Source organism: Nilaparvata lugens, chromosome 3 (assembly GCF_014356525.2).
Source record: "Nilaparvata lugens isolate BPH chromosome 3, ASM1435652v1, whole genome shotgun sequence".
In the NCBI taxonomy this organism is placed as follows: domain Eukaryota; kingdom Metazoa; phylum Arthropoda; class Insecta; order Hemiptera; family Delphacidae; genus Nilaparvata; species Nilaparvata lugens.
The window spans coordinates 60,377,718-60,390,529 of NC_052506.1; the positions used below are offsets into that span (position 1 = coordinate 60,377,718).

Genomic DNA, 12,812 nt, shown 5'->3' on the forward strand with positions numbered 1-12,812 from the left:
CTGTGGAGAGTTCAGAAAAATAGCTTGGCACAGGGAAGTGTGCTCGCTCCCCTCCTCTTCAATATCTACACCAACGATCAGCCTATCAACTCATACACTAACAAATTCATCTATGCGGACAATACTGCGCAGGGTCAAACTTTTGAAGAGGTGGAGAATAGAATAAACTTGAACAAGCCTTGGGTGAGCTAGCAGTGTTCTATGGGAATAATTCTCTCAAGCCAAATCCTAGTAAATCTGCTTTCCACCTTAAAAACCGACAGGCCCACAGGAGACTGAAGGTGAGATGGAAAGGTGAGGATCTGGAGCACTGTGACTCACCAAGGTATCTTGGCGTTAGGTTGGATAGAGTTCTCACCTTCAAACACCACTGCCATGACACAAGAAAGAAAGTACATGCCAGGAACAGCATAATAAGAAAGCTCACTGGATCATCTTGGGAAGCACATCCACAGGTTCTCCGCACTTCAGCACTTGCACTCAGTTTCTCAGCAGCAGAGTATGCAGAGCCAGTGTGGAGGAACTCAGCTCATGCCAAACAAGTTGACATCTCTCTCAATGAGACTGCCCGATTGATATCAGCATGTTTAAGCACTACTTCTGTGGATAAAATGTACCCCATAGTTGGTATAGCTCCACCTTCAATTAGGAGGGAAGTGGCTGCTCAAATTGAGAGAAAGAAACAGAAGAATGACTCACGTCACCCATTGCACAACCACAAAGAGCAACAACAGAGTTCGAAATCCCGGCAAAGTTTCATTAAAACAACTAGTGAGCTGATAGTAACACCAGAAGTTCGGCGACTTGCTTTGTGGAGTAGGGAAGTTCCTGAACCCATCATGGAACTCAAAGAGAAAGCGGGCTGTCGGTTTGCATCTGCCATACACCACGTGGAAGTCCTTGAATCGTTTGAGAACAGGTGTCACTAGATGCAGGTCGGAGCTTGTGCGATGGGGTTATAGTGAGGATGCTATGTGCGAATGTGGAATGACTCAAAACTATGAACAGCTCCTGACCTGTCCAAATATGGAAATACATTGCGCGATGGAGGATATTATTTTAGGGAATGACTAAGCAGTTACTGCGGCTAAATTGTTGAATAGTATTTGACTGTGTGAGCCCCATATACGAAAGAAGAAGAAGACTCACGCACAACTACAACAACTGACAACAAACATCATATCAGTATTGCGTTACAACTCGTAGAGAACGGACGTATAGTGGAGTAGTAATAGTGTAGTGTAGAAGTAGTGAGTCAGCAGTTTGTTCGCGATCAAAAGTGAAACAAAAATATTGCATCAAATATCGGTCGTCGACCGCGGAATTCATGCAAGTAAAGCGACCTGCTTTTCGCGGCCGTTCTAAAGCTCGCGTTCGCGTTTCCGTGTGCGTGAGTGTTGATACGAGGGCTGTTTGAAAGGTATGTTTTCAAAATATGTCTAACTTAGTGAAGCCACCTAGTATTCCTACAGAAGAGCAAAGAGAACAGGGAGCCACTAACGACAGTGTCAGTATGGACACCAAAACCATGCTAAATACATCAGAAATTCAGTGTTCACCGGATAAATATATCAAATTGAATAAACTCGAAACTTCAACAGAGCAGGTACTTTTCATCGCCTGGAATGAGACCGATGAGAAGAGGAAGGAATTGGAGAAGAGCAACTTAGAACTGTTAAAAAAGTACAGGGTTTGGAAGCAAGATTTCTGAATATTGAGAAGAAGATTCACAGCTCACAGCCTACCAGCTCAGCAGCCGAGAACTACTCAACAAATGAGGAAGAATTGGCCAAAGAAACGGAATGGATCAGGACTCGTACTAAGCGGGCTACCAAGAAGAGGAAGCTTAGTACTCCATCGCCAGAAGTCAAAAATGTGTCTGCAAAAATAATTCAACAGAACTTGAATTCTAAAACCACTGACGTGGAGAAGAGAGAAAATAAAGAAATGCCACCACCCCCAATCATAGTGGATGGTATCAAGAATCTAGATGGACTCCTTAAGATTTTACAAAAATCTGCTGACAAATCAGCTGACAAATTTAGAATAAAACTCTTGAGTAGAGAAACGTTCAAAATAAATTCAGTCGACTGCGAAACTTATCGGAATGTTACCAGAGAACTGATTAATGACGGATTTAACTGGCATTCCTATGAAGATAAGCAGTCGAGACCAATAAGAGTAATGATTAAAAAACTTCATCACTCTTGTAGTCCGGACATGATACTGGAAGATTTGAAAATACGAGGATTGAAAGTTCTAGAAGTTGTGAATAAGCTAAAGTGGAAGACAAGAGAGCCATTAGATATGTTCATAGTCTCATTCAGCGCGGAAGAAAATATAAAAAAAGTTTTTAACTTAAAAATATACTTAATAGAATACAATTGACAGGTATAGCAGTGAAAGCAGTCAATTATCATTTTTTTGTTGCAGCTATTTACTGTCCTCCCAGATATTCCATCAGAAAAAATGAATATTTATCATTGCTTGATATGTTAGGAGACAAATTCATTCTTGGTGGGGATTTCAATGCAAAGCAATTGAGATGAAGCAATGAGAGAGATGAGGTGCGAAGCTTTTTAAACTGGTAAACCAACCTACTGGCCCACCGATACGAGGAAAATCCCAGATCTTATAGATTTTTTTCTGACAAAGAATATATAGGTAAATTATTTGCATTTAGAGGATAGTTTCGATCTGAATTCAGACCACTCACCCATCATTTTGACTCTGAGTGATTCAATTCTACAGAAGGAAAATGCTTGTCCTGCGCTAGTCAACAGCCACACGGAATGGGATGGTTTCCAAAAGATGCTGGATGAAAAAATAGAGTTGAACTCGCCATTAAGAAACGAAGAACAGATTGATCGGGAGTTAGAGAAGTTTGTTACTGATATCCAACAGGCAGCATGGTGTAATACTCCACAATTCAGAAGAAGAACCACTGGAAATAATTACCCTGCGGAAATCGGAGAAATGATTGTGGAAAAACGAAGAGCAAGAAGGAGATGGCAGCAATCACGTTCCCCTCAAGACAAAAGAGTTTTAAACAATCTAACTCAAGAACTAAGGAGAGGGATTCAATGTATCAAGAATGAATCAATCAATAATTACTTGATAAACTTAACAGCAGAACGCTAAAAAAATAAAAAACCCATTCATCAATCTCCTCCTCTCAGGAAGCAGAACAGACAATAGGCAAGGAGTAGTGATGAAAAGGCACAGACCTTTGCAGATCATCTTGTGAACGTTTTTCAACCAAACAACATATCTGAAAAAGACACTTTAGAAGCAGAGGAGAACACCTTACAGCCAAATCAAGAAATAATGTGTGTCACAGTAGAAGAGGTGAAAAGAGAAATCTGAATAACAAAAAGACCCTTTGATTCAAAATGATAACTGGCTTAGTCCTCAAGCACCTACCAAGAAAAGCAATAGTAAAATTAACACACATTTTGAATGCCTCTTTCAGACTCAAATTTGTACCAGGAATATGGAAAGTAGCAGAGGTTATAATGCTACTCAAGCCAGGTAAAGAGCTACATGAAGTATCATCATATAGGCCAATATCATTGCTACCTGTGCTTGCCAAGTTGTTTGAGAGGATTTTACTGAGTAGGCTAACACCAATAATTTGAGAAACAGCACATAATTCCAAATCACCAATTTGGCTTCAGAGTGAAACACTCAACAATAGACCAAGTGCATAGGATTGTGAATGTGATAGAGAAGAGCCTAGAAGAGAAAAAAGTTTGTTCAGCAGCTTTCCTTGATATAGGGCAAGCTTTTTATAAAGTGTAGCATGAAGGTCTTCTTTTCAAACTGGAAAAAGTGATACCAAAGCAATTTACAGATATATTAAAATCCTATCTGACTGACAGATACTTTAGAGTCAGGCATGAAGATTCATATTCTGATTTGAAGGAAATAAAAGCAGAAGTTCCTCAAGGAAATGTTCTAGGACCATTTCTCTACCTACTCTATACCAGCGATATTCCCAGCCTTGATGAGAATACTACAGCAACATTTGCAGACGATACAGCCATATTATCAGTAGAAAGTAATATTCATATTGCAACAGAAAAACTACAGAGATCCATCAACAAAATTCAAGATTGGACTAGAAAGTGGAGGATGAAACTAAATGAAGCAAAGTCGATTCACATCAACTTCACCAATAAGAAGGACCTGCCCATACCAATAACAATTAACAACCAAGTTGTACCATATGCCAATGATGCCAAATATCTAGGTATGACCTTGGACGCAAAGCTTCACTTGAAGGCCCATGTCAAGAAGAAGAGAGAGGAACTTGGAATCAAATATAAGAAGCTGTATTGGCTGATCGGTAAAAACTCCAACCTACAAATCCAAAACAAAGTACTTCTTTACAAACAGATACTAAAGCCAGTGTGGTATACAACTTTGGGGGTGTACCAAAGACAGCAACATCAATGTCATACAACGATTCCAGAACAAGGTGCTGAGGAACATTGTGGATGCTCCTTGGTATGTCAGGAACAGCGATCTTCATAGAGACCTGCACGTTGACCTGGTGTCCACCGAGATCCTGAGGCATGCGGAGAGGCACGAGGGGCGACTGCACCAACACGACAACGTTGAGGCGATCCAGCTGCTAGACAATTGAGGGTTGGTGCCGAGGCTCAAAAGGAGGAAACCGAATGCGCTAGTGTAGTGCTTGTTCAATTAGTGTCCAGTGAAAGAGCAGAGCAGTGATTGAGTGAATCTAGCTTCTATAGTACAGTCATAAGTGTACATATTAATTAAACAATCAATATCAGTGAGAATATCTAATGAGATATTCGCTGTTAACATTTTCAAGTAGTATGTTAGGGTAGAAAAAATTAGCTTATTAGTCTCCAGACTAGATAGCTATAGTATCGACAATTAAAAAAAAAGAGAAAGATCATATCTCTGGCTGTTATTGAATATGTTATGTAGCCTAATGTATGAATGTGTTTTTTAGTTACAGTGCCAGTACAGGGAAGTACGATCAATCACTCCTGTAGAAACTACGATTTGTAGTATATTTTATTGCATGTTGATCAAACGTCTAGTTTCTATTTTGAGAGACTTTCAATATTGGTGTTGCCAGTTGAAAATTTTCAAAAATTTCTGTGGAATGATATAAAACTAAGCTTTCTGGTTGGTCATGGAAGAAAATCTATAACTCAACTACCACACTATTATTCATAAAATTCTCTCGATTCATAATTAATTTAATAACTCAACTATTAGTATTATTTGAATACGATACGCCATAAATTCTCCGTTTCCACTTCATCATTTAAAATCCAAGTTATGATTTTGGCGTGGCGTTTCCATGGTAAAGGATGCCCGCTTTGCATGACTGGAAAAACAGCCTAGGTACTTGATATTCACTGGTACAACAATCGAAATTGATGGAGAAAACATTGTGACAAACCTTGCAGATGACTGGCTTCTCCTTTCCTGCGATTGACTTGTGCAGCGACACGAGCACAGTGGCTAACTTTCTTTCTCTGCATTCCGAAAAAGTCCAATTCGTTTCTTCTATTTGCCTGTCGCCGTTTGCATGCCATAAGAGCCGATATTCTGCTTCTCATCTGTAATAATTATCCTTACTTATAAAGGTGCAGAACTGTAGGCTAAAAAACTGTCAGTTACATGAATATTTCTATTTACTGGCTCTCTATTTATATTTTTGAAGTATTTCAGTTCTTCTGTAGATAATTTGACATCTTATGAAAACCAGACTCAACAGTTCAGATGCACGTTATGAAAACCAGACTCAACAGTTCAGATGCACGAAAAAGTGTAAAGATAATAATAACAATGTTATAGAATAATCTGAATCACAGAAGGCAAAACATTTCTCGTTATATCTGCATCATTCTATGATGTAAATACAATATTCAAGAGAGTGAAACATGAAAAGTTCAAGATAATGAAAACCAAAAACTACCCACTCAAGACGTAGTCTATATAACGGGCGTGGGCGTACTTATACGATAAATTGAGATAGCTAATGTATGATAAGCTTTACAAACCTCTGAGCCGGTTGCCTTGATTTGGATAAAGTTTTCAGGAATATCGCAGTTCTCCATATCTTCAATTTTCATTAAAACTTTAATTAAACATCCATGTTCAATCCAGTTGCCTAGAGAACCTAGATAAGAAACAAAATCAGAAATAATAGACTTAGAGTCATGATGTGAATTTTAAGATACTATTCTATCATTTTCAACTAAAATCTGAATGCGTCTTAAATTCTATATTTCTTAGCTTGGGAACGTACCGGTATGCACCATCAAAGTTAACGCTAAATCACGATTACATGAAAACATGGTCTAATAATGTATTGTGTTTCATTCAGTGTTTAAACTAACAGCAGACTTATCTCTGTTTTAACGGAGATGTTAACTTGGTTGTTACCCTTGGTAGTTAACATTCGAAGCTTTTAGCGTTTGTAACTTCAAAGAACAAGTTCGCTGACCAATAAAATTGACTCACTCTTTAATTTAATTCTTAGGATAACAGGAAAACAAAGTTTTAAAATATCATTATATAGCAATTTAAAAGAAATAAAATATCTAGTTATCATTTAAAATGAAAAGATATTAATAGCAAATAATTACAGTTGAGAATAATTAAACTTTGAACTTTTACGCTAATGGATGAATATGATACAATTTGAATTGGATGAACTACTGCCGGTCTTATCGGACTTGATAAGATTAACAAAGAAACAGTTGTTGAAATTGACTCAATCATTAAAAGAGCTGAACAAGAGTGACAAAGTTAACGAAGTGAGGTTATTTATTACATTATTTATATTATTGAAAAATCGTTTTGAAGTTAATTTTCTAGTGTCAGTGGAAGTGAATAAACAAGCACTCGTCTTTCGTCTGGGAAAAAATATGCATTCAAAATTATGTAATGGACTTCTAGTGTGTTTGATTATCTTTGTCGATTTATCAAGTGCAGATTCACATAATATTCTACAGGAAGCTCTCAGAGTGAAAGATAAGTTACATTTACATTTGTTTTCAGAAAGCACACATCTATTTGAAAGGAAAAAAATACTACGTTATAGCGAGCACCTCAACAAACTAGGTGTGAATGTGAAAGCAAATGGTGATTTGGGAGAGCCGCTGATGCTTTCACCGTACATAGAAAATGGGAAATTGGAAGAGGGCAGGAGAAAAGCCGCAGTGCCACCGTTTAGCGGCCAGGTGAAGAGTTACGCGGGATTCATAACTGTCAACAAGACATTTCAATCTAACTTGTTCTTTTGGTTTTTCGAGAGTGAATCAAAGGACACTGAATCCCCACTTCTTGTTTGGTTACAAGGAGGTCCAGGCGCTAGCTCCATGTTTGCAGTTTTCACTGAGAATGGACCATATGTTGTAGACGTGGGAAAACAGAAGGTAAGTTTGAGGAAAACGTACTGGTCGCAGCACTTCAACGTTATCTACATAGACAACCCAGTGGGAACTGGATTCAGTTTTGCAACGGAAAACGGCTATGCACAGAACCAGACTGTTGTCGGTCGAGACCTCTACAACTTCATGCTGCAGTTCCTCACCCTCTTTCCCCATCTACGCCAAAACAAATTCTACATTACCGGTGAGTCTTACGCTGGCAAGTACATTCCTGCCTTTGCGCACACCATTCATGAACAAAATCAACAAACAAATGATATATTGAAAATCAATTTGCAAGGACTCTTTATAGGTAATGGCTGGTCTGATCCAGTTAATATGTTGAAATATGATAATTATCTATATGAGTTGGGACTCATCGACTCTAACGCCAAAGTAGAATTCGCCAATGCACAACGTTCAGCCGTGCAACTAATTGAAGAGGAGAAATGGGAAGAGGCTGCTGAAGCAATGGATCGAATAGTCGGAGGGGACCAAAGCCTGTTTACTAAGCACACAGGACTTACCAACTATTACAATTATTACAACCAGAAATCTGGCGATTTTAATGATACGTTCTTCAACAGTAGACTGTTTCGGAAGTCGGTTCATGTAGGCAACCTGACCTTCTCGGAGGGTGGACTGGTCTACGAGAAACTCAAGGCTGATGTTTCCAAATCGGTCATCGACTGGATCGTGCAGCTGCTCAAGAATTATCCAATAGTTTTCTACAACGGACAGCTGGACATTATCTGCGCTTATCCTTTGACTGAAAACGTGCTGAAATCCATGCAGTGGGACATGAGTGACGAGTACAAGAAAGCTAGGCGACAAGTGTATAAAGTGAACAATCAAGTGGCTGGATATTACAAGCAAGTCGGCAACCTAACTGAATTTCTAATCAGAGACGCTGGACATATGGTACCATCCGATCAACCAGAATGGGCTCTACAGTTGCTCATCGATTTCACCCACTAGTCACTCTTCAATTACACATGGCAAAAGGTCAGTTATCAAGTACAGCCTATAAGGAAGAAATATTTTTTGAATTTTAGAAGCAATTATAATAATGCAAGAAATGAAATACTGTTCTAATAAAGAGTAAATAGAGAAATCGTAGATTGTCATAAAATATTTGAAATAATAATTCTATTCCAATATATTATTTATCGAGTGTTTAACATATTAAATGTTGAAAGTATAAAAAACCACACCCCTTATTATTTATCAAACCTTGTTCCTTCTTAATAATTACACTGAAAAGATAAGTGAGTATTCTATTCGTAAATTGAGAGTATTTTTAATTGGATTGTAAGTGAATACTAGAACAATAGGTAATATTATGCTTTTTTAGTTAGAGTATGATTCCTATTTTCAGAAATAGATGTTGAAACTTCTTTAGAAAATTAACATACTGTTTTTTGATGCTGTTAGTCTCTACTAACATCCAGTAGGCAGTCCACAAATTGAATAGGAAACGGTCTTTGTTCAGTACTGCCAAAGAGAAAAGATAGCTTAATAGTCCATTCTCTCCTACATTGGTGCTTGAAAATTTATATTGTAGTTCTGATTTTTAAATAATATATTATTTGGATACATGAGAGAAGTCCAGAACCAATTTCTTCAAGCAAAATTTCCTTGTGCTAAATTCAGAGTGGTCCAAAAACGTCGTATTTTCGGCTCATTTTCCAGTTTTCAGCTATTTCTGCCAAATCTAGTAATCGGACAGGAAAATTTGCTCTCACCTTTTTTTTAGATTATAAAATTTTGAATGAAATGAGATATTCTGAACTCTGTATCTCCAATGAGTAACTGAGTTATGATTTTTCAACAATGAGTAAAATATAAAGAAAAAATTAATTCTGATGAATTTTAGTTTTTTATCAACAATACCTTCCGATTGTTACCAGTTACCATTTAGATTTATAATTCAAAATCCCTCGGGGCGTATTTTTGCGCTCTACAATCTGAGATCAGGTAGAGCGCTCTATCTCAATCATATATATTTCCAGGTACCGTACACCTGACAACAATGCTCCTTGTATTGTGGAAAACACCTAATTTTCAGCTTCAACTATTATCACCATCTATATTGTCCTCACAGTGATATTTTACACAATGATATAAGTTCATGAGATTATGTTCTATGAGAATCACCTGTTAGATGCATTTCATTTCAGTATTTCCTAGTGTAGAGGCGCGCAGAAGGACACCTTGAGGATTAACATTTCAAACACTATGGGCCGGTTTCCGAGCTCGGGATTTAGTCAAGCTCTAGACTTTAAACAGCTGGAGTCATAAAATTGGCTTTCCGAAACGGGGCGTAGTCGTAGTCATTGTTATAGTCATGTTTGAATTAAATTTTGATAAACTAGAAAATAAAATAAAGAGAAAATAGTTCAAAGTTTCAGTTATTTTTAATTATTTAGGAATGTTTAATTTCGTCTAGCAAAAACGTTTCCAATTATAGAAATGAGAAAATAAAAACTGCGACTACTGTTATAAAAACTGCGACTACGCCCCGTTTTGTAAAGTAAAAATTCTGACTCCAGCTGTTTAAGGGCACGTACACATGACGACGTTTGTCGCTCAGTAAACTCTGCGGTTGTCAAGCGCGCGTTTGACACATACATAGAAACAATGGGATTGTACACATGCTGTCGGACGCTTTGGAAAAGCGCGCGACAACCGCGGCGCTTGTAGATTCCACATCAACTGCCGCGTTTGAGTTACTATACTGGGCATTATTACAATGTGGAATGTACACATGCACTCAGTCAAACGCGCAGTGAATAGGTGATCTGAGCCCTGGTCTTGTGTTGTGTTTTGATCTTGCTTTGTGTTTCTGGACTCGAATTTTTCTGATATTTACAAATAATTAATTTATCAATTAGCCTATATTGAAACATTACTTTTTTACATTACTTCTTTAACATTACTTTTTTCAACATTACATTTTTTAAAACATTACTTTGTAAATTAGGCTATTTTTTCCAAAAGGTTTGATAAAAATATTGTCATTTTTAAATTTGAACGTATACAGTGATATGAATTGTAATACAATACCTTAATTTTAGAACGAGTTTTTCTTCTGGTAAAATTGCATCCCTCACAACACATTCATAAGATGATATGTCTTCAGTGACTAAAGATAATAGTTCATCAAATGTACTTATACTCATACGGAAGTAGTTGAAAAACTGGTTGGGGAATTCCCTTAATTTTGGATATAGCTTCACAAATGAACCCATGGTTAACCGGTCATCTATTAGAGGATGAACCCACGATTGCCTTTGTTTTCTTCGCCTAGCCTTGTGTCTACGGTACAATAACCACAAACAGGTAAGCTCTAACTCCATCTGTTCGCACTGAGTACGTGGGTCCAACTGTCGGATGCCTGCAGTCATGAAAAAGTCGACAAAGCGCGCGGTTGACGCACTCATGTGTACGCGACAAAAGCGGCGCTTACCGAGCAACAAACGTCATCATGTGTACATACTGTAAAGTCTAGGACTTAGCTAAATCCCGAGCTCGAAAACTGGCCCTATAACTTTTGACACAATGCTCAAATTCCACCGTACTACTTTACTTTGTTCGACAAAAAAATGCTAGGCCTATTAGTTTAAGCAAAGAGAATAACAGCATAAACTTACGTAGCATAGGTTATGCGTTAGGCTATCTTTTCTTTATGATTTTAGGTACATCCAAATCCAAGGAAGGTAGCCTACAATATGTTAAATTATAATTTGGACAATTTAAATTCAATAAGAAAAAAATAATATAAAAAAAAGGATATCCACTCTTCTTTTTAGGATTACTGATTATTAAAACACAATAAAAAATCAAAGTACCGTAGCCTTTATTCAGAAACACGATTATGTTACTTTCAAATCTTCAAGAGTCATTTTCAAATCTACGGACATTAAAATAAATAAACAACATTGAATTGATGATAGTTTATTTCCAAAAATGTTAATCATTTATACCGTATAATTTAGTTTTTTGAAAGTAGCATTAATTATTCAATGTTGTTCATTTAATTAGCCTTTACTTGGCTCTTGGAGAAAATATTGTTTCAAGAATAGGATACTTTGAATTGATTTAATTCTATTTGTATTAATTATAAAAACAAAATTATATTTTAAAATGAATTCGAAGTAAAAATTTATTACCTATTAGAAAGAAATAATTACCTAGATAATTACACCTTAGTAAAATATTGCAGCCGTTCAGTGTAACTTTACAGAAAAGTTGTAAACTTACCTAATATGTATTATGATTCATTCATAAGGAATTCGATAGAATTGTTCGTCTAACCTATTAATATTTATTTCTTTACTACAAAAACAAAAACATATTATCTAACTTTCAACATGAAAAAATAATAACAAAATTATAACCTTACTTTTAAAGTGTATTGAAATATTTTGTAACTTGGATCTTGGATGTTTACCGTTAAATCTGTTAATTTAAATATTTTTTAATTCAGTTTTAGAATTCTAACTTGCTTAAGCATAAGTTTACATTTCTGTTTTTGTAATGACATAATCAAAAATCAAAATTATTGAAGAAACATTGTCTTGATTGTCGTCTGAAGTTGTTTTCACTTTTTATGGATGGTTGATGTTCCTAGTCGATATGTATAGAAACAAAAATATCGATAGTCGATAAACATGGAGCTATTGTGATCACTCGTATAATAATTATTATTGAAATTAAACAGAAGATTTCAACCTTTTAAATTTTTAAAAGGCTCATCATAAAAAAATATTTTATCCACTTTAAATAGTATTTTTATCATTCTTATTCGACTTTATTTCATTTTTTGTTTATAGTATTCATTAGCCAAAGTGGGTATTTTTAACGTATGTGTACAGTTAATAATAATGTAGCCTGTTTATTTTTTGGTTATGTAAAAAATATGTTGAATACCTACGAAAATAGGAAAATATATCAGAAAATAATACTAGTAGGCCTAACCTTCGAAGCTTGGAGCATGACTTGGGTCACGTAGGCATTACTCTGGTGAAGGTCACTCCTCACCCTCAGTCCTCACAACATGAGGAATGATGTTAGTGAACGGGTGGGTTATTCGGTTTTTCCTTGAGGACAAAACCAAGCAATACACAGTGCAGCAATAGACTGCTTTTCAACTTCTTTCATGAATTAAATCGCTGTAAACAGTGAAAACACAGATTTGTCTGGCGATGTATTTTTCCAAAAAAATATATTTATTAAGTTGCAGCTTAGATTGAAAATGAATAGACTAATATTTATCATTCTTCCTGTGGATGTCGAATGATTTTGAATCATTGCGCTCAATATAAATGCTGACTCGTGTAATATTGATAATTACACTACAGATTTACTTGTAACATTCTTTGTAAT

At 36.3% G+C, this 12,812-nt stretch overlaps 2 protein-coding genes across 38 annotated transcripts in view; one reads left to right on the forward strand and one right to left on the reverse strand.

Annotated features, from left to right (window-relative positions):
• LOC111047429 (leucine-rich repeat-containing protein 45) overlaps positions 1-12,540 on the reverse strand; it is a 75,293-nt gene extending 62,753 nt beyond the window's left edge. For 3 of the 37 annotated variants that reach the window (XM_039424244.1, XM_039424234.1, XM_039424233.1), the window contains exons 1-3: positions 11,830-12,052; positions 6,051-6,169; positions 5,447-5,606 (exon numbers count right to left, since the gene is read on the reverse strand). Coding sequence is in view for 13 of the 37 variants with exons in the window: in XM_039424251.1 (XP_039280185.1) it covers positions 5,447-5,606; positions 6,051-6,169; positions 6,514-6,604 (370 nt within the window). In the remaining 24 variants the exon portion in view is untranslated. The other 34 variants (XR_005570836.1, XM_039424253.1, XR_005570838.1 and 31 more) reach the window with 31 other exon arrangements.
• LOC111047795 (venom serine carboxypeptidase) lies at positions 6,654-8,635 on the forward strand. The gene has a single exon (XM_022333637.2). The coding sequence runs from the start codon at positions 6,678-6,680 to the stop codon at positions 8,400-8,402; it is 1,725 nt and encodes a 574-aa protein (XP_022189329.2). The 5' UTR covers positions 6,654-6,677; the 3' UTR covers positions 8,403-8,635.
• Positions 12,541-12,812: the final 272 nt, after the last annotated feature.

Excerpts from the sequence above, each read along its gene's own strand:
- LOC111047795 (XM_022333637.2), top strand. The coding sequence starts at position 6,678 with ATGAATATGATACAATTTGAATTGGATGAACTACTGCCGGTCTTATCG.